The sequence below is a fragment of the Castor canadensis genome, chromosome 10 (genome assembly GCF_047511655.1).
Source record: "Castor canadensis chromosome 10, mCasCan1.hap1v2, whole genome shotgun sequence".
NCBI lineage: Eukaryota > Metazoa > Chordata > Mammalia > Rodentia > Castoridae > Castor > Castor canadensis.
This window is the reverse complement of record NC_133395.1, coordinates 110,538,460-110,558,079: the sequence shown is the minus strand read 5'-3', so window position 1 is coordinate 110,558,079 and position 19,620 is coordinate 110,538,460. Positions and strand designations below refer to the sequence as shown.

The window sequence follows — 19,620 nt, the reverse complement described above, 5'->3', positions numbered from 1 at the left end:
AATATTACTTGACCTTGCAAGGTTCTTGAGGTCAAACAAAGACCTGTTTATCACCAAGTATCCTAATCTCAAATGGCTTGCTTAAAGATGAATATTGTCCAAAAGAATTTTCTTGTTCTTCCTGCTTCAAGGTCCCTCTTACCCACATGCCCCCTTTTCTAAGTAACGGATTGCAAAGACTGTGAACCCAAATCCATCCATCAGGGTGAGGGCAGACTTGCATGAGAGATAAAAACTGAGCAGACTTCCCACTCAGTGTGCTCGCCTACCTGACTCTGGTTGGAGGTTCACCTTCTGCAGAAGTAAACTTTGCCTTGCCTATTGGCTTTTGAGCATGTGTCTGATTTGTGGTTGCCATTATTTCTAACAACCACAGCACTCACAACCACAGACTGTGAGGGTATCGAACTACAGCAGTGATTGGTGATTGGTAACAGCTGCCCTGAGTGTTGCCCCCTTGAAATCCCCACCCATGCCCTGGGCAGTGATTCTCATCCCTGGTTGCACATGTGGATTTCCCTGCGGGTTGGCTTTGGTGTTGCTTAGAGCTCCCAGGTCATCCCGATGCACACCCAAATTGAGAACCCCTGCTCTCAGGTCTAGAACATTCTGAGAAAAACCATGGCCCACCTCCCTGCAAGGGTGGGGAGGCCTAGATAGGCATAGATCCTAATTGAAGCAACTTTTGTTGTTTTTGGCAGTACTGGGGTTTGAACTCAGGGCCTCATTCTTGCTAGGCAGGCACTTTACCACCTGAGCCACTCCCCCAGACTTTTTTATGTGTTGGGCATTTTCGAGATAGGGTCTTAGAACTATTTGCCTTATCTCTGCCTCTCAAGTAGCTAGGATTACAGGCGTGAGCCACTTGGCACCCAGCTCAAAGCAACTTTGCTTAAAGCTAAAAAGCCTATCAATCCCACATTTGATTTTCTTAATCATCACAGCAACTGGTACTGTCCTTGCTGATTGACTTAGAAATTTTCTCCCCATTCTTGCCATTTGGAGGCAAAAACTCTAAGACTCTAGGTGTCATGGACAATGGTCAGGAGGATCTACAGACCCACTGGAGTGTTCTTGTCCTGGCCTCTGATGAGTAATCATGTTCCTTTCTTTGTATTGGCCGCTAGGAAGCTCAGAGTCAATTTGTAGCAAGCAGAGCACTTGTGCAGACTCTATGATATGTATGCTTTGTGTGCTAACTTTACTTTGGTTTCCTCTTACTGTCTAAGCTTACCTTCTACCCAGTGTCCTTAGTATTTGTGCCATCGTGTTGAACTGAATGTACCACACAAGCTGCCACAAATTCCTTTTTTTTTTTTTTTGCAGTACTGGAGTTTGAACTCAGGACCTACACCTTGAGCCACTCCACCAGCCCCTTCTTTGTAATGGCTTTTTCAAGATAGGGTCTCCTGAACTATTTGTTGGGGCTGGCTTCGAACCACGATCCTCCTGATCTCTGCCTCTTGAGTAGCTAGGATTACAGGCGTGAGCCACTGGTGGTCCAGCTGCCACAAATTCTTTCAGAAGCAGAAGGGTATACTATAAAGCATATGCAATGCAAATGGCAATAGCTATTATTACAAAGAGGCAAAGAACAAAAAATATTGGACAAATTTACAAAGCAGCCATCCTGATTCTCTTGATGCAAGGCTTTCAATTCTCTTTTTTCCTCTTTGGGTGGTACTGGGGTTTGAACTCAGGGCCTCATACTTGCTTGCTAAGCAGATATTGTACCATTTGAGCCACTCCACCAACCCCAGGGCTTCCAATTCTGATGCAAAGGTCACCTTCCCAGGATACAATGGGTTTCTTTCTGATTCACACAGACAAAGCACTAATGCTTGAATACTTAAGCCAAGGAGGGCCTTTCAGCCTTCCCACTGAGGCATCTTCTAATCTCTCCACACGGTTGCTGTAGGAAGCAGACAGCTTCTTTCAACAGCATGCTCTTCTTCCCATTCAAGGACACAATTATTTCCACTGGTTTACAAGCTCAACTCTACACTCCTGGAGAAAGAGGGCAGCCACAGTCAGTTGTTCTAATTAATTTATTTGAATTATTTGTGAGGTTATGAGAAGGCTTTTTGAAATCAATATGCAAATAAAATTTAAATCAATATTATGAGCCAAAAGCCTTGGCTCCCTGGAGTCACAGGACTCCAGGGGAATCTCAAACACTTAAAACACAGCTCCCTGTGCTGATGACTTGGCTCTCCATGAAGGTATATTTGCTTAGTCCGCAAAGTCACTTGCTCAGGAAGCAGGAAGGTGGTGTAGGATGCTCAAGATTTCTTCCTGTTCCTCCAGTCACATGAGTGTTCAGAGGCCCTGTGTGAATGGCTTGGGCAAAATCTCCATATTATAAGCACATTTACAACTCAGCCCATCAAGCATTTGTTCACTTTCCATCATAGGATCAAACATCCAGGGAACATCTGACCCTGCCCTTTCCTTTTATGAATTAAAAAGGTTAAGGGCTCACTCAGGGTCACACAGAGAATGAGTGGCAGGGTTTGGAACAGGAGCCAATTCCCGAGGCAACTCTCATGGGAAAAGCTCTCATGGGAAAGACAGTTTTCTGTTGGGGAATCTGGTTTTTCCTCTTGTCTGAAGTCAGGGAAGGCCTACAGCTGCCTGCCTTGCTCCTGACTTATTAACCAACCTCTCCTGTCAAGAGTCATCTCCCAGGCTGATGGAGTGGCTCAAGGGGTAGAGTGCCAGCCTAGCAAGTGTGAGGACCTGAGTTCAAAGCCCAGTACTGTCATACACACAAAAAAAAAAAAAAAGAAAGAAAAAGTCATCCTTGTGTTTTCTCTCTCTCTCTCTCTCTGGAACCGACTCGTGTTTTTGAGATTACACAAGGTTTTCAAAGTCTCCTAGATATCCCCACCCTTGCACATGGGACACAGTGCAAAGAACACCCAAGGAGGGAAACCAGCCTAGCCCCATCTTGGAGATGGCTGTCCTTATTGTTTTCCTAAACCTGGGACTTCCTGCAATGCTGCACCTCTCCTCTCCAGGTGGGCACACATCTAGAGAGAGTTGGGTACTGATCATATCAGACCTTCAGATGTGAGGCTAAAGGTATTTTCTAGTCTTTCCCAGAGGGCTCGCAAAGTGAGTGCTCACAAAGTCATCTCTTCCCCACCCATTGGGGTTTGATGCTGTGAACACTCACAGATCAGATCTTGCCAACATCTTCCCATCTCAAATGGCAGCCGAGACTGGATGAGCTCAGGCCCTGCCGAGATGCCGAGAAATCATGAGCTGTGGCTGCGTGACCCATTGTTTGGGTGTTCAAGATTCTAGTAACGCTGGCTGGAGTTCACTTCACACATCCACCCTGTTGTCTCCGGCTCTGATCCAGACTACAGAAGGAAGGCAAAGAAGTTTTTCAAAATGACAGTAAACAATGAGGTCACAGCCCAGAGCAGCCCAGTCCTTCTGGACTCAGCCAAGAGAAAACAGTCTCAGAGGTCACAGTGGCTGAGGGCCATTCCAGGTCAAGGTATTAATGCTAGTGAGAACAACCCAATCTCAAGATTGGGAGAGCCACGTAAGAGCAGTGGTTTACAACTGAAGCCTCTCACACCAGCTCCACTTTGTCTTCTACTCTAGGCTCTAATCTCTAGCACCGACTGCAGTGCCCAGCACTACTGTAGTTGCCTTCCCCACTTGGCTGTGATTCCATAACCCAGTGGAGGAAAATCACAAGAAGGGTGAAAAGAAATCAACAAGTCTTTATTTTCCCACAAGGAATGCATCCGCTCTTGGTTTGCCAGGACCACCTCAGTGAGACACAGGAGGGATTTTTGTGAGAACTGGAGGGCCAAGAATGAACAGCCATTTGTAGCTCACACGTGACTGATCTGCTGACTTGACTTCACTGGCAGGAAGCAGTGGCAGGGCCTGCAGCTGCTCTACCTTTTCTTATGTCCTTCTCAGCTTCCCTCCTCCTAGGGCCAGGTGCCTGTGTTTAGCTCCATGATGAAGGGCCACAGTGTCTCCAGGATGCCATACCAACTATGTCAGTGGCAACAGAAATTGACATGGGTTGACTTTGTATTTATAGGTTCTAGCTTGCTCTTAATCTCCCCCACTCTGCACCCATCTTTCCTTCCCAACTGCCCACCCTGTGGACCCTCCAGCTCAAGCATCCCATGTGAGAACAACACCCTACAGAGACTACTCACCCAGCATCTTCCATCATACATAAGTCTGTATGTTTTAACAAATCCATTTATGAAAAGATAGCCAAGTGTGGTGGCACGAGCCTGTAATCTCAGCCACTTGAGAGGTGGAGATGGGAGGATCATGGTCCAAGGTTAGCCCAGGGAAAGTTAGCGTGAGGGCCTATCTGAAAACCAAAAGGAGTAGAGTGTGGCTCAAGTGGAAGGCATATACAGTCATACACCACATGACATTTCAGTAAATGAAACATATGAGGCTGGTCCCATAAGGTAATATTGCCTACTGCTTAGTCTGTATAATGTCATGAAGTTCCCACAGTACATATCACCTATGCTCCAGTCATTAGGTGATATGTGGCTATATATGTATGCGTGAGTGTCTGTCTGTCCGCCTATCTATCTATCTCCTAGTAATTCCGCTTCTCTGGTTAAGCCCTGACCCCTGACTGATACGGGCACTCTTCTGCTCTCTTGGAGGCCAGCCAGCCACTGATGTCTTCCTCTCTGTGGGCTGCAGAAGATACCAGATGGTGGCTAGTTCCCTAGACTCTGCTTCTGCAAACACTGCCCCTGGACTTGCAAGCTCCTTCTGACAGCCTGTATCCCACATGCAGGTGGAGGGCTGGACAGGCAACCCTGCTCTCAGCTATAGGGGTGGAATGGCCAGCTGTGCAGGCTGGCAGATGCCAGATGGACAACCCAACTGGCACAGATAGTATCTCACAAGGAATGAAATGCCAAAGAGTGACAAGAAATCACTGGAGAGCTCCACAAGCCGTGAAGAGTGGTGATTTTTGAACACCTCATAAATCTAGAGGCAGGAGAGCAAGACAGCATCACTAGACAGGCACAGAGGTACCTCTCTATATGGACTTGAAGGCCCATGTCTGGGGCACCTGCTGATCCCAGAATACCTTAGTGTGCACAAGGTAGGCTTTGCATGTGTCCTATAGTGAAGTTACAAATGACAGCCCCTAGCCTGGAGTTGGGCTGCCACCATCTTTTGTTTGGCCTCAACATGCTTTAAATTAAAAAAAAAAATTTGCCAACTTGTAAAAAATGGCTATTTCACATTTTTAAAAGCCTAAATTTCTCACTTTTCATGAAAAATCAGGAGATTTGGCAAGCATAGTTTTGTTCCATGCATGGCAAAATTTGGCAGTAGTTGAATGACACTGGTTCTATCAGGCAGGGGTAGGAGCTCTCCAGTTCATGAGCCTCTCCTTCTCCCCCAGATGCTTCCCTTGCTTTTGTTACCTGCCTGGCTTCGGGAAGCTCCTAAGTTCACAAGCCCTGGTCTTCTTATCTGTAGACAAGGCTGTCTGGCCTCCTACTTATACCTCTCCCATGTGGCAGAACCCAGGCTGGACTTCCAGCTGCCAGCATTCCACGCCTTTGCCTGAGGACTCTCTTTTTCTGTCTACTTCCCAGAAGGCAAGCTATGCCCTTCTTGGTAATCCTCCACTTATGTGAGTTGGTGTATACATTCCCCAGCTCCTCCCCCTTGGCTAAAATAACTCCCAGGTCCATGTTTAACCCTGACTCTCGGAGTTCCTCCAGGATAATACAGTCCAGTTAGCCACAGTGGTAGCTGACTTGGTAGCATTCTTTCCTTTTAATTTATTATTTAAATCTCGATATCTATATGTGACATGATTAAGAATACAATGTATTTTAGTGTATTTATTTTTATTTATTATTTTTATTTTCATTGTACACATTAATGGGATTCACTATGATATTTCCATATATGCATATACCATGAATTGATCAACTCCATCCTCTTCTACCTGCACCCCCCCACACACCTTTCACAGTCCCTAGTAATTCTTTTTCTACTTTCGGATCAACTTTTTATTTATTTATTTTTCCTTCTTAGTTTCCACATGTAAGAGAGAACGTGTATTTGTCTTTTCTGTGTCTGGCTTGTGCTTACCGTGCTGTCCCTGCCCCGTTCCTTCCATTTGACTGCAAATGATAGAATTTCATTCTTCTTTGTGGCGGAATCAAACTCTACTGTGTGTATTCACCACGTTTCCTTTTTCCATTCACCCACTGATTGGCAGCTAAGCTGAGTCCGTGTCTTGGCTACTGGAATAGAGCCACAATAAATGTGAACACACAGGTATTTCTTTTGTATACTGATTTCATTTCCTTTGATAGATAACATGCTCTTTAAAGGCTGCTTTACCTTCCCTCTCAATCTTCTTTTCTCCTCTATCAGTGTTTATTTTTAACCACTGAATAAACTACGTGCACAGTTTATTGTATAATGATGAGAATTTGTAGTCCTATAACCTTGCATGAATACTGAATTAGTGAATATTGAGCCTTTCTTCCTAGGGGAGATAGACATTTAGGCCCCTGTAAGCTTCCAGTCAGAACATTCTTGTCTTAATCAAGATATGACTTTGTTTTATGTGTGTTTATATTTAAAGGCAATCAGGAAGATTTGAGTTCAAGGCCAGCCTGGCCTACATAGTGAGACTCTATCTCAAGAAAAAAAATTTAAAACAACACCCAATTTATTATATATGGTTGGTTAATGAGTATTGAGTGGCGAAATACCACTATAACTCATTCGTGAAAGAAGTTTACCAACATACGTGTTTTTTTCCATAAGGCACATCACACCCTTCTTGTGCTCAGGAACACTGAATAGCACTCAGCAGTACCCTGGGGAGTTGTTTAAAACAGCAATCACCAAGAAAAAGCACAATAATGCAAAATAATGCCAAATAAAACATGAAAAGATACTTTTTACAACATGAAAGCTGAAACAAGAAGGCAGAAGCATTGGTTTGTTTGACCTCAGCTGGGAACATGTACATTTTTTTTCTACAGTGCACAAATGACTGTGAAAATGCCATGAATATTGATTTGGGGGATTACAAGTAAATTTTAGTTAATAGGCAAATTTGCAAATATGGAATCCACAAATAATAAGGATCTACTATAGCCATACTCCAAGGTCTGCTTCTAGAAGATCCCAGATGGAGACAACACCACCAGACTACTTTCCTCTTCGAGTCATTCAGAGGCCACTAAAAAACTGGGAAGAAATAAACCCAGCAGTTTTCAGGTCACATGGAATGAGTGTGTGCTATGATTTCTTCAGTGTATTGCCTGGAGACAATTGCCAGGCTGTAGTGTAGGTAAGAGGAACCCAAGTGGAACCAAGTGGTCTCTCTTAGTTGAGGAGACAGAACTGCAAGTCTAGGGAGGCCAACGTGGTGAGAATGTGCAGGGTGGAGTACTAGAAAGCAGAGCGCTGTGTGCAGAGGAAGTAGTAGACATTTGCAGAGGCTCCAGATGAGTTCTGATCTGAATTTGCATGTGAGGAAAGAAACCTTATGTGTATTTTGGGAAATGACCCACCTGAAAGGAGCAATCCTCAGAGCACACACAGGGGTGGGAATAGTACCCGACCGGCCAGAGTGGAAAACCCTGAAATTCATGGGCCATCAGACAGAATATTCAGAAGAATCTTGCCTCAGTATTAGAGAAAAAATTGACCTTCAACTACATTGACAGTATCAGACTTTTCAATATTTTAATCAGTCTTTATTCTCTATTCTGTTTCATTCCTATGGCAATACCACATTATTTTAATGATCAAAGTTTTATGATTCGAGATGCTGTTACTTGGATCCTAAATGTCTCCCTTGTTACTTTTGGGAAGCGATGGAAACTTTGAGGTGGGGCCTAGTGGGAGGTCTTAGGTCACTGAGGGTATGCCCTTGAAAGGGATGTGTCTAGACTTTTCCTTTTCTACTTCCTCTTTTTCATGCCCTGGCCAAGAGGTGAGCTTTGCTCTGCCACACTCTCCCTGTCATGGTATGCTGTCCTACCACAGCCCCAAAAGGAACAGTGCCAATTGAAACCTTTATATCTATGAGCCAAAATCAGCCTTTTCTCTTCATAAGTTGATTATCTTAGGTATTCATTACAGTATCAGGCAGGTAACTAATAGTAAATATCTGATAAGAGAGATTTCTCTCCTTTTTCTTTATAATTATCTATTCTTGGTCCTTTACCCTCTATAAGAATTGTAGAATTGCTGGCCAAGGGCTCTAGAAAGATGAGTTAGGATTTTTAATGTAATAATTCTGAATTTCTAAATGATTTGGGGAGAACTGATGTCTTTGTGATATTGAGTCTTTCCTTCTAGAATCATGTGATATCTCTCCAGGTTTACTTTTATTCTTTCAATAAAGTTGAGAGGGCTGTCCATAAATTTTGTGAGATTTATTACAAGGTACCTTAAAGTTTTTGTTCCTGAGCTGCCATTTTTCGCTTAGCAGATAGGCAGAGATCAAAAAAGGTCAATAACACTTTCTACTGGTAAGATCACAGGCATGCTCGCATTTCATCAGTGCAAGTGGAAATAAATTAATGGAGATGCTTTGGAGTACAATTTGTCTTTTGAAATTTTTTTAATATGCATGTTATTTGACTCAGACATTATACTTACAAGAATTCTTTGCAAATATATGCACATGTACGTACAATGTTGTGTGTATAGAATATTTAAGGAAATAGTACTATAAAAGCACATAATTTGTCAACAATCTAAATGTGTATTAGTGACATATTGGTTAAAGCAATCATTGGCTAATTGATCTACTTAATGAAATAGTATGCAGCCATTATAGAGAATGAAGGTTTATAAATACTTATATAGAACAATGGGCAAGATTTTTTTCTTTTTCTTTTTCTCTTTTTTTTTTTTTGTGGAACTGGGGTTTGAACTCAGGGCTTTGCACTAGCAGAGCAGGTGCTCTATCACTTGATCCATGCCTCCAGTCCTCATTTTTGTCTTCTTATTTATTTTAGCTTTAGTTTTCTTTTCCAGCATATTGAGGTATTAGGTTAGGTTATTGATTAGGAATATTTATTTTTTATTATTTACTTATTTATGTATTTTCGAGACAGGTTCTCATTATGTAGCCCTGGCTGGCCTCAAGCTCACAATCTTCCTGCCTCAGACTCCTGAATGCTGAGATTACAGCATGAGTCACCACACCAGCTTTTCTTTTGCAAATATAGACCCTTAAAACTCTAAATTTCCTTTCAATTCTGCTTTAACTCCATTCCCCAATCACAAGTTTTAGCTTGTTTTATCTTCATTTTCATTTATTTCTAGGTATTTTCTAAGCTCTGATATGATTTCTTCTCTGACCCACTGGTTATTTCATTGTATGTAGATTTTTGGGGGGGAGGTTATTTGTTTTTTGGGGTGGAACTGGGCTTTGAACTCAGGGCTTTGCACTCACATACCACTTGTGTCATGCTACCAATCCCTGTCATTCCATTTTGGTCAGAGGATATACTTCAATCCTTTAAATTTATTGAGACTTGCTCTGTGGTTTGGCATATGGTCCATCCTGGAGGATGCTCCATGTGCACTTGAAAAGATTGTATTCTATCAGTGAGTGGGGAAACTCCTCTCCTCTCTTTCCCTACTGTCTCTTCCCTACAGTTACTTTAGAGGATTTCAGCCTCCAAACTTGAAATCCCTTCCTTTTGTGTCCTGTCCATAAGGTCTTCTTTTTCTTTCTTTCCTTTCTGCTTCCTCTTACCTGCTTATAATGTAGATCAGTTTAGCCTCTCTCATGGTAGCTTTTCCTTTTCTTTCTCCTCTGTCTCTTCCTCTACTTCACCCATCACTCAGATTCTCCCAGAACAAATTAGAACTGAAGAACTCCCCCAAACAAAAGAATTCACCCCTTTCTATGTCTCTGTAGTTCAGTCTTTGTCTACTCCCTTTTCTGAACCTGCATAACAGAAAACTCAGAAACCAAATGACCAGGAGAGAACTCTTTATATAGTCAGAATGCTAAGGTTAAAATGAGCTGGTGAAGATGACTTTTCCTTCTAGACTTATCGTCCATGGATCACAGGCCCAATGAGAGATCCCTTCAAATGTCTAATCAACCATGACAGGATTGTCTAACCCTATTCCCTCAAAGCCTCCCAGGTCAATCTTTTCTCAGCCCATGGCTAATGGAACTCAGTGTACAGCTTTGATAGTGGCAGCCTCAAGGTGGGCATCAATGTGGCCTTAATTCACTATTAACACACTACCAAGAGCCCTTTGAAGTCTCAGCACCGGCAGATGCCAAGAACACGAGACCAAATCCCTCAGCTTTCTGAGCATTTGCAATAGAGGCTTCTGTTGCACTTCTGTTGTTCATCTTCAGGCTTAGAGAAGAGCTCGATCTTTGCATTTCATTTTATTCTCTTTATAGTTACTCAATTATTGGTCGTTCCCATCTCTGATTGCTGTCAGCACACTCTGTGGCTGTAATTATTTATAGGCCTTACCAGCCGTATCTTGTTCGTCTTTTTTATTCCCCAGGCCTGGCTCTTAGAGAGTCTCCAACAGTTGTTTGCAGAATGAATGGAGATAGTGTAATAATAAATAGACCCAGTGGGGCTTCCCAGTACTTTTCTAGAAGAATAATTATGGTTCCTACAAACCTAACATATTAGTAACAAAACTGTAACTCAACATCCACTCCTGACCCTGTGTAATTTTTATCCAAGGTGCAGTCTCCAAACTTGGGCAGCATCTTCAATCCCTTCAACTCTACTTCCAGTCATCTGTGGTCTGTTTTGAGTGTGTGCCACAAATGTGCACGTGCATTTGCACACACTCACAAGCTACAAGTTTTCAAATTTTAGTACAGAGGATGGGCACCTACCCTGTCTACTGGGTACTGGGCAGGGCTATTGGGATAACAACCACACATAACCATTTCCTCTCTGGCTGTATGAATGACTGCAAAACACACACACACACACACACACACACACACACACACACACACTGGAAGAAGCAACTGAATCAAAAGGAAAAGCAATTTTTCCATGAGATTTTTAAGCTCACATTCTGGGATCAAAATCAGAACAGAAAACAATGAGCAAGTTCATTGCAGGAATTCCCCCATGGCAGTTTTGTCCTGTTCACTTCTATAGCCACCAGAAGAAACAGCTTACAATTGCCCTCAGCAACTCAATGGAGCCAGACAACTCTGAGCATATGGGTTTCCCTTCTCCCTCCTGTCACACCACTGCCTCAGTCACCGCAGGTCTCCTGGCATCCAACAGCAGCTATGTGCGACTGGGCACTCAACTTTGTATCTTCAGGCAAGACCTCTCCCTAACACCCAGCAACCATATGTCCTGTACACTTTATCTTCCCTGGGCTGTCTACAAGACATTTCCAGTGTTACATGTCCCCAGATGAGTCACTGATATTCACCTCCAGCCACCTGCTCCCTGCCTTCCCCTTCTTTGTTGATGGCAACTCACCAGCAAATTCTAAAAGAAGCTGCTCTCTTCTCAGCACTTCCACTGATGCCACGTTGGTCCAAACCAATGACATCCTAGCGGTTTCCCTGCTTCTGTCCTTTGTTCCTCATTGGCTGATCTCAACCCAGCAGCCAGAGGAATCTAGTCAAAGGCCAAGTCACCTGTGTCTCCTCTGTTCACAACCCTCCAAGGGCTTCTATCTCACTCATAGGAAAAGGCAAAGTCAATTCAATGTCAAGGAATGTCCTGTGTGGTTCCTCAACCCCTAATTCTCTCTGGCTCCATACCCCTGCCCACTGTGTTATGCACGTCAGGCACTCGCTCTTCAGAGCCTTCTCGTCTGTTGCTCTGTCTGCCCTATGCTTACCTACAGATAGCTGCAAAGCTAGCTCTCTTACGCAAATGCTGACTCTTCTGTGAAAACTTCCGTCAATTTTCCAGGTCAATCTTAAACCCAGCCCCCACTCCCCAGTGCCATCTCTGCTTCTTTTTTTTCTCCTTAGCCCTAGCCACTGTCTGACTCACTGTATATTTTAATTAATCATCGCTTTGTCTCCCCCACTGGTGGGTAAGCTCCATGAAGCACACAGTTTTCTTTCATTCACTGCTATACTCCTAGTCCCCAGAACAGTTCTGGCACATAGTAGGAGCTTATTTTATATGTGTGGGCTGAGCAGAGTTTCACAATGAAGGAGCATGCCATGCTGCCTCCAGAATGTACCCAGTAGGTCTGCATATGGTAAGTATTCAGGTGCTCTTGTGGGAGCAGAAGAAGCTTACAAGAGCATCCCCAACTCCTCAATTTCAGAAAGGCAAGGACAAGGTCCCCAGGAAGCAAGAATCCAATTCAGTTTGGCAGATCCCTCTTGGGATGCTGAAGGTGCACACAGTTGGTTCCAGGCTTCCACGTCACTCGTGCATCCTGTCTGAATCAGGAGGGAATACTCTTTCCTGCTGCTCTGGGTGGGGAAAGGTTCAAGTCTGAACTCCTGGGATGCTCCTGTTTTGATCTGGTTCTCGCCTGACACTGTGGGGTTGTGCAAAGCTTGGAACAGTGAGGGCATTAGGACCAGGAGCGAGGCGCACCCTTGGCTTGGGATGGGTCTGGCAAGGGCTCTCCGCTGAGCAGAGCGATGTGTGAAAGGAAGTCAGGCACTGCCTGCTGGCTCTACATCTGTTGATCTGACCTGACTTGCAGCGTCCAAAGAAGGATGGCTGTCAGCTCTGCTTGCCTGAAACTCCACCAGCTCACCCCAGACATCTTGTAGCAGCTTGACCATTTATGCAAAGGGAAAAAGAAAAACGTGGGACTAAATACCCGAGCAGAATGGACTCCTTATTTTTTTCCCCAAGGTGAAAAACAGGGTGAAGGGGGAGAAGCAACTCACTTTGAAGTCCCTGTGAATGGGGTTTCAGAAGGCAATTAAAGACATCCACTCACTCAGAGAGGACGTGGGGTGGACCTGTGGCTTTGTGATTGTAAGTGGAAGTAGGTTTTGCACACGCTGGTGGCAAATGTCAGATGGGATAAAAGTTTAAGCCACTGGCAAAAAAAAAAAAAGCCCTGGAAATGGAATGAGCAACCCAGGTTCTGCTGTAGGTTTGAAGGACCAGGATCGGGATGTGAATGCAAAGTTGAACTTGAACATGACCTGTTGCATATGGCAAGTTGCAACAACATGCTCCCAAGGAAGCGACTCAGGCATGGACTGTGCAGACTTCAGTTCCTCCTGCTGTTCCTGATGCTGGGATGTGTCCTGTTGATGGTGGCCTTGCTGCTCTCTCCCCCACCCACGCTGCACCAGGCTGTCACAGGTCAGGCCACCAAGCCCAGTCCTGAGTCTGGGTACCGCCTGGACTTTGGGGACTCCCAGGAGTGGATCTTGGAGGATGAGGATGAGGGTGAGGAGTATAGATTCCTGGAGGGTCTGCCACCTTTCATCTCACTGCGGGAGGATCAGCTGCTCGTGGCCGTGGCCTCACCCAGGGCCAAGAGGAATCAGAGCCAGAGCAGGAGAAGGAGCGGCTACCGTCTCATCAAGCAGCCAAGCAGGAGGCAGGATGAGGAAGCCTCAGAGAGGGACTGGGGAGCCAAGGAGGAGGATGGGGAGGTGTCAGAAGAAGAGGAGCCGACTCTGCTCAGCTTGGACTCACATGGCCTCAGTGAGGTGTTCAGTGCCAGCCTTCCACTGCGGAGGGCGCTGCCCGAGGTGCGGCACCCGCTGTAAGTAAGGCCCCTGCTTCCCCTTCCCTGGTCTGGGTGCGCGATCAGGTTCCAGCCGGGGTGCGAACTTTGTGTACTCTGCCCTCCCCTGTCCTCAGGGCAGCACCCTCCAAGTGTGGCCCTTGAGCCATCAGCATCAGCCCTGCTGATGAGACACCTGAGAGAAATGCAGATCGTCTCAGACCTGCAACATCAGAGCCCCCAGCCTCAGGGGTGTGGATTTAATGAGCTCTCCAGGCGAGAATCACTGTCCTGGAGACCCGGGAGTAAGGAGGTCTCACTTGCTCATTCCCTACCCTGTCCTGAGCTCTAGTCCTGTCCTTGGATTATCAGGTCCCACTGCTGCATCCGTGTAACACAACAGGGGAGGTCGGAGCTGGTCTTCCAGTTCTTTTACTCTCACTCCAGCCCATGTTTATATTAGGCTTATTGTTAGTGTTTGCCTTTATTTTGGATCAAAACAACAATTGCAGTTAACAAATACGTGACTCTTGCCATGTGCCTGGTTTTAATCTAAGTGCCTGCCATGTACAATTTGTAAAGTCCTGTGAAGTCCTGACAACTCTGTGGGGATGGGTGCTATTATGAGTATCAAGCTTATTTTATGGGTATGAAGATAAGGCACAGAGAGGCCAATTGGCTTGCCCAGAGTCACACAGTTAGTACAGGCGCCAAAGCAGGAATTTGAATTCAGGCATTTAAGCTCAGGTCTGATTGAATCACCACTGTCTGCTACTCTGCTTAAGCTGCTAGACAGCTTAAGGACAATTGCTTAAGGGGACAATTGCAGTGCCTGAGAGTGCTCCCGGTAGGAGGGCCCCAGCCCCAGGAAGTGTGCATGACATGTGGATCTGTGCCCAGGAAGATGGTGGTCTTTGTCCCCTGCACCCTGCCTTCCTTACCATGGTAGCCACAGTGCGTGGCCAGAGGCTGCTTACCCTCACTGAGGAGCAGTGTGGCTGGTTGGTTTGGGTGATCTGGGGTCCATCCCCAGAGCCCAGGGGGTTTCCTGGAAAGCAAACACATCCTGTATCCCTTGAAGCAATAGGACATGTGTACAGAAGCAACTGGGACCAGGGCCACACTCCTCAGATTCCTGATCTGGTCCCTCTTGTCCTGGCTGCTCAGCCACTCACACTCAGGACCATGCAAAGGCAGCTCTGGCACCCAGAAGTGAATGCCTCCTTAGGTGGTGTGCCCTGCAGGATCACCTCCCGCGAGTCCTAACTCCACCACTCTGACTTCAGGCGTTGGCTTTAAAAGCTCTTTTCAGGAAACTCCCACCCCTTTCCAGCTTTGTGCTCTCTCTGAACTCCCAGCACAAGTATGACTGAAGCTAAGCAGCCATTGACACATTTGTTCATCCCCTGCCATGCTGTGTATTATCGAGAAGGCCAGGACTGAAAGTGTACATCCATCCCAGTGTCCAGCACATCATAAAGAGAAGCTTGTTGCATGAAAGAACGGCTTTCAAATTCTTTTGATGTATTTTTTCCATTGGCTTAGAGCAAGCACGAGAGTCCTCTTTGTGTAAATGAGAACGTGGCTTTAAACAAGTTTCTGGCTTCCTAAGAGGGCTGCGTGTGTGACTATCGGTGTCTGCACAGTGCCTGGGAGCTGTGCATATGCACGTTTGTGGGTACATTGTAGATGTGTGTTTGTGTGTATTTGCATGTGCTGTGTGTGGTGTGCGTGGGTGTGTGCAGTTGGTGTGATGTGCTCGTGGACTGCGCCTGCGTTGTGATGGAGTGTGTGTGTGTGGTACTTGTGTGCATGTGGATTTGTTGTGACTGTGTTGCACGTGTGAATTGAAGTGTTGCAGTGTATTACATCATGCATGTGGTAGTGTGCACGTGTGCAAGTATGTTGCACGTGTTGTGCATGTGGTGTGATGTGCAAGTGGGTACATTTTGTTGCAGGCCAGCTGTGTAATGTGTGCATACGTGTGTGTACACCTCTTCAGTGGCTGCCTCTTCCAGCCAGGGTTACCTTCTTGTCTCAGTTTGCCTGGGACTTTCTCTGCCTTAACACTAAAAGTCCCTGGCAGTAGGGAAAACCCTCAGCCCCAGGCAAAGGGTTACAGTGGGACTCTCCACCCCAGCCTGCCAGGCTTCTCACAACTGCCAGCTCTGTACAGATGTGGGAGGCGCCATCTGCTGGCTCCACCAGTGAGTGCAGCTTTGCAGCCCAGGCCTTGGCCCCCAGATTCTTGCATTTGCAGGTCAGGGTGGACTGATCTTTCCCTTCTCAGTGGCTCCTGGATACATAAGAGTCCCTGGGAAGCTAGGCACAACCCTCACCCTCCCTCAGGGTGACAGTGCTCTCCAACTCCCTCCCCTTCAAAACTGGGTTAAAATACAAGACACAAAAGAGAAAGCAATGTATTGAGCACCTACTGTGTGGGGGCCTGCACTGCCACTTTCCCACCAGGGCTGGGAGAACACTAGATATCCGGGGCCTGCACCTCCTGTGCGGGTACCCCAAACCACCTCCTGACCCTGAGTTCTCTGCAAGCCCATGCTTGACTCCTAACCCAGATAAGCACTGATCCCAATTCTTTCACCAAAACCCTTACACTAGTTCTAGCCTTTGTCCAGTAACTTGCCCAAGGCCCAAGCCTTGCCTGGATACCTTGAGGGTCATGTCTGGAGGTTAGTTTGAACAGGGGGCATGCAAGGAAAGTTTCCCAATAATTCAAGACCAAAAAAGAAAAATATCAATGTAAAAGCAGTCAAAAGATATCTTCAGGAAAGAAGCAAAGTAATAGTGAGAATCTAGGGTGCATTTATGTACTAAAGACCCTGCTATCTGGTTTTCATTTGTTTAATCTGCATAACAACCTATTAAGTGGGTTTCATTTTATGGATGCAAAACCCAAGGCACACAAAGGGGAAGGGACTGGTGCCATGTCCTCTGACATGACTAACACCAAAGTCATGCTCTTAACCATCATGCTAGACTTTCTAAATCTGCCACTTCCCAGACCAGACTTTGGGAAGTCACATAGGCTAGAAATATTTCAAGTTTTACCTTCTTTTTTTTTTTTTTTTTTTGGTGGTACTGGGGTTTGAACTCAGGGCCTCATGCTTGCTAGGCAGGCACTCTTAACTGCTTGAGCCACTCTGCCAGCCCAGGTTTTACCTTCTTAATGCAGGGAACTTACACAGGTCTATGGGGAGACACTTATCCCAGCATTCTCAGTGGTACTTGGCGTGGAAGCCACCCAGGGTTCAGTGGCCTAGAACAACAGGCTCAGCAGCAATTGAGACCTGAAACTCTCCTGCTGAAGGAAAAAAGTGAGACACAGAAAGGCCTACAGGGCATATACCTGGGGGAGATGCAACCCATGCTCTCTACCAATCTGTACTCATCAGGATGGTTGTGCTGTGGGGAGAAGATATAAGTGAATCAGAATATATAAAGAGAATAAAGAGGTTTAGGATTAACTTGCTGTCAACAAGCAGGCAGAGAGGAGTGAGTCCTGCCCATTTGGCCTCCTGCAGTGCTGACAGCTTTCCAAGCTCTTCCAGGCCCCAGTTGTCCTTTGATCATCCTGGCATTCATTGTAGGGCAATGGGTTCCTAAGATCAAGAGGCTCCCAAGTGAGCCAGTGCTTTACTCCTCAGTGTCCTGGGCAATGGCTCTCCACATCAGAGCCTGTGATGGCTTGTTATAATACAGATGCTCCCTCTTCCACACCGCAGCTTACTATTCAGCAGGTCCAGCCTGGGGCTCCCACATCTGCACTTCCCAAGTCTCTGTGCATTCTCAAAGACACCCTGAGAACCACTGCTCTAAGACATGCTGTTCTCTGTGCCAAGCAGACTGGCCAAAGCAGGGCTCCTCCAACTTGCTCATGCATGCCAGCCACCTGGGCAGCTTGTTAACATTAATTCAGAAGGTCTGGGATGCAGCCCAAGCTGCTACACTCCCCTGGGGCCAGCACTACTTTGGACCAGCAAGGAGGTACCCCATTGGTCCCCAAAGTTTGGGTATTCCAACTGCTCATTCCTTGTGAAAAACATTCATGTTTCTGTCCTATCACTGAAGTCTCAGTAGTTCTTAGTTGGAGCCCAGTAATCTGAATTTTGCAAAGCAGAGTGAGTGAGAGATTGTTTGGGAAGTTTCCTCCTGAGCCATAGTACTGGAACTGTCTCTTGGCCTGCACAAGCTTGTCCTAGAAATCTAACTGGGAGCAATGGGAGATTGAGAAAGGACAAAAGACAGAAGACAAACATGCAGAAAGCTGGGGTCAGGTGGGCTGGGAGCTCTGGTGGAGACACACAACTGCAGCATCCACATCCAGTGAGTTTATTATATACAGCGGCAAACCAGGAAGTAGGGCAACAGTTCCTGGGGGGCCTGACATTGTAGTTATCAGGAACAGAGGGATCCTGTGATCACTACTCTCTGCACATAAACATCTTAGGAAAAGCAGCTGTGCTGCATTTTGCCCTCGTCCCCTTCTGCGGCTGGGGGCTGTGCCAACCCAGCCTGTAGACATGCTGTGCTTATGTCAAGTTCCCACAGGCTTCTCATTCTCCACCCTCCACAGAACTGGAAAATGAGAAAGACAGGCAGAGAGGAAAATAGTCTCCCTATAGCCTGGGAGCAGGGGTTTGTACTTGAACATGTCAGTTCAGGGGCAGCTAGCTGCTTCCTACCTGTTTTCATCGACTTAAACTTGCATTAAACATGGATTACATCAGCCCAGGGTCAGGTACTCCCAAATGTGACTAGTTTGTATGCCCATACAACAATGAACCTGGAGTCAAATCCTGCAGCATCACCTCTCACTGTGTGACCTTGTGCAAGCCACTCAGAGCCTCAGTTTCCTCAACTGTAAAATGGGATGATAAATACACATTTCATAGGGTTGGAGAGAAAATGGGATAAAACCTATGATGATTTTTTTCCCCAGAGGATTAAAACTCAAAGACATAGTGCCCTTATCTCACTCTTTAGTAAAGGACCCAGGAGTGAGTTAGAGAGGAGAAAAGATAGCAGAGTGGCTCAAGTGGTAAGTGCTTGTCTAGCAAGCATGAAGCCTTGAGCTCAAGCCCCAGGACCATGTAATGAAAGAAAGAAAGAAAGAAAGAAAGAAAATGGAAGTGTGGCTGTCACATCATAGTCCTGTCTCTGATCAGAGTGATTTTCTGTCCCTGGGGGCTGATAAATCTTCACAAATATGGCAGCACATTAGATACCCAGGCCACACTTGGGGGATGCCTATTTAGTGGGTCTAGGTGAAGCCAGAGCACGGGGAGTTTTAAACCTCCACAGATGGCTCTGATGTCTTTCTTCCTCCCTCCTGCCTGAGGGTCACCTGGAACAGGGCAGGGGAGCCATTTGGTAGTGACCTTGTTGTCAAACAGAAAGCAGTGTTGCAATACGAGCCTCTGTCCCACCAGGCAGTGAGTCATGGGAATGACTTCTCTCTTGTTGACTCTCACAGCCTGGAGAGAGAGAGAGAGACAGAGAGAGAGAGAGAGACAGAGACAGAGACAGACAGAGAGAGAGAGAGAGAGAGAGAGAGAGAGAGTTGTGACATCAGTGGGTCTGGGCAGGCAAGCAACCTGAGAAGCAGGGGAAAGAGAAAGGCCAGAATAATGTGGGACTATTGTGTTTTCCCGCCTACCCCGCAAAAAAAGAGGGAAAAGCCAACATGGTCAGTACGAGTGCTTCTGGGCACCTGGCTGGACATGTCCTGAAGGGAACCCACAAACACCATGCTTTCAGCCCATGTGGTCACTGTGGGGCACGACCTCCTCTGATCCATACGCCCTCAACCAGCTGTGGTGCCAACCTGAGGGTTCAGTACAGAAGAGACTTGCTCTGTGCTTCCTTTCTGTGACCTTGGGGATCAGATTAGAGGTGGTCATCCTGCAC

General features: G+C 46.1%; 1 protein-coding gene across 6 annotated transcripts in view; it reads left to right on the top strand.

Annotated features, from left to right (window-relative positions):
• Window positions 1-12,451: 12,451 nt before the first annotated feature.
• Galnt15 (polypeptide N-acetylgalactosaminyltransferase 15) overlaps window positions 12,452-19,620 on the top strand; it is a 41,605-nt gene continuing 34,436 nt past the window's right edge. For 2 of the 6 annotated variants that reach the window (XM_074043855.1, XM_074043854.1), the window contains exon 1: window positions 12,452-13,731. In XM_074043855.1, the coding sequence (XP_073899956.1) occupies window positions 13,169-13,731 (563 nt within the window). In that variant the 5' untranslated portion in view covers window positions 12,452-13,168. The remainder of the gene's footprint in view (window positions 13,732-19,620) is intronic. The other 4 variants (XM_074043853.1, XM_074043852.1, XM_020157529.2 and 1 more) reach the window with 3 other exon arrangements.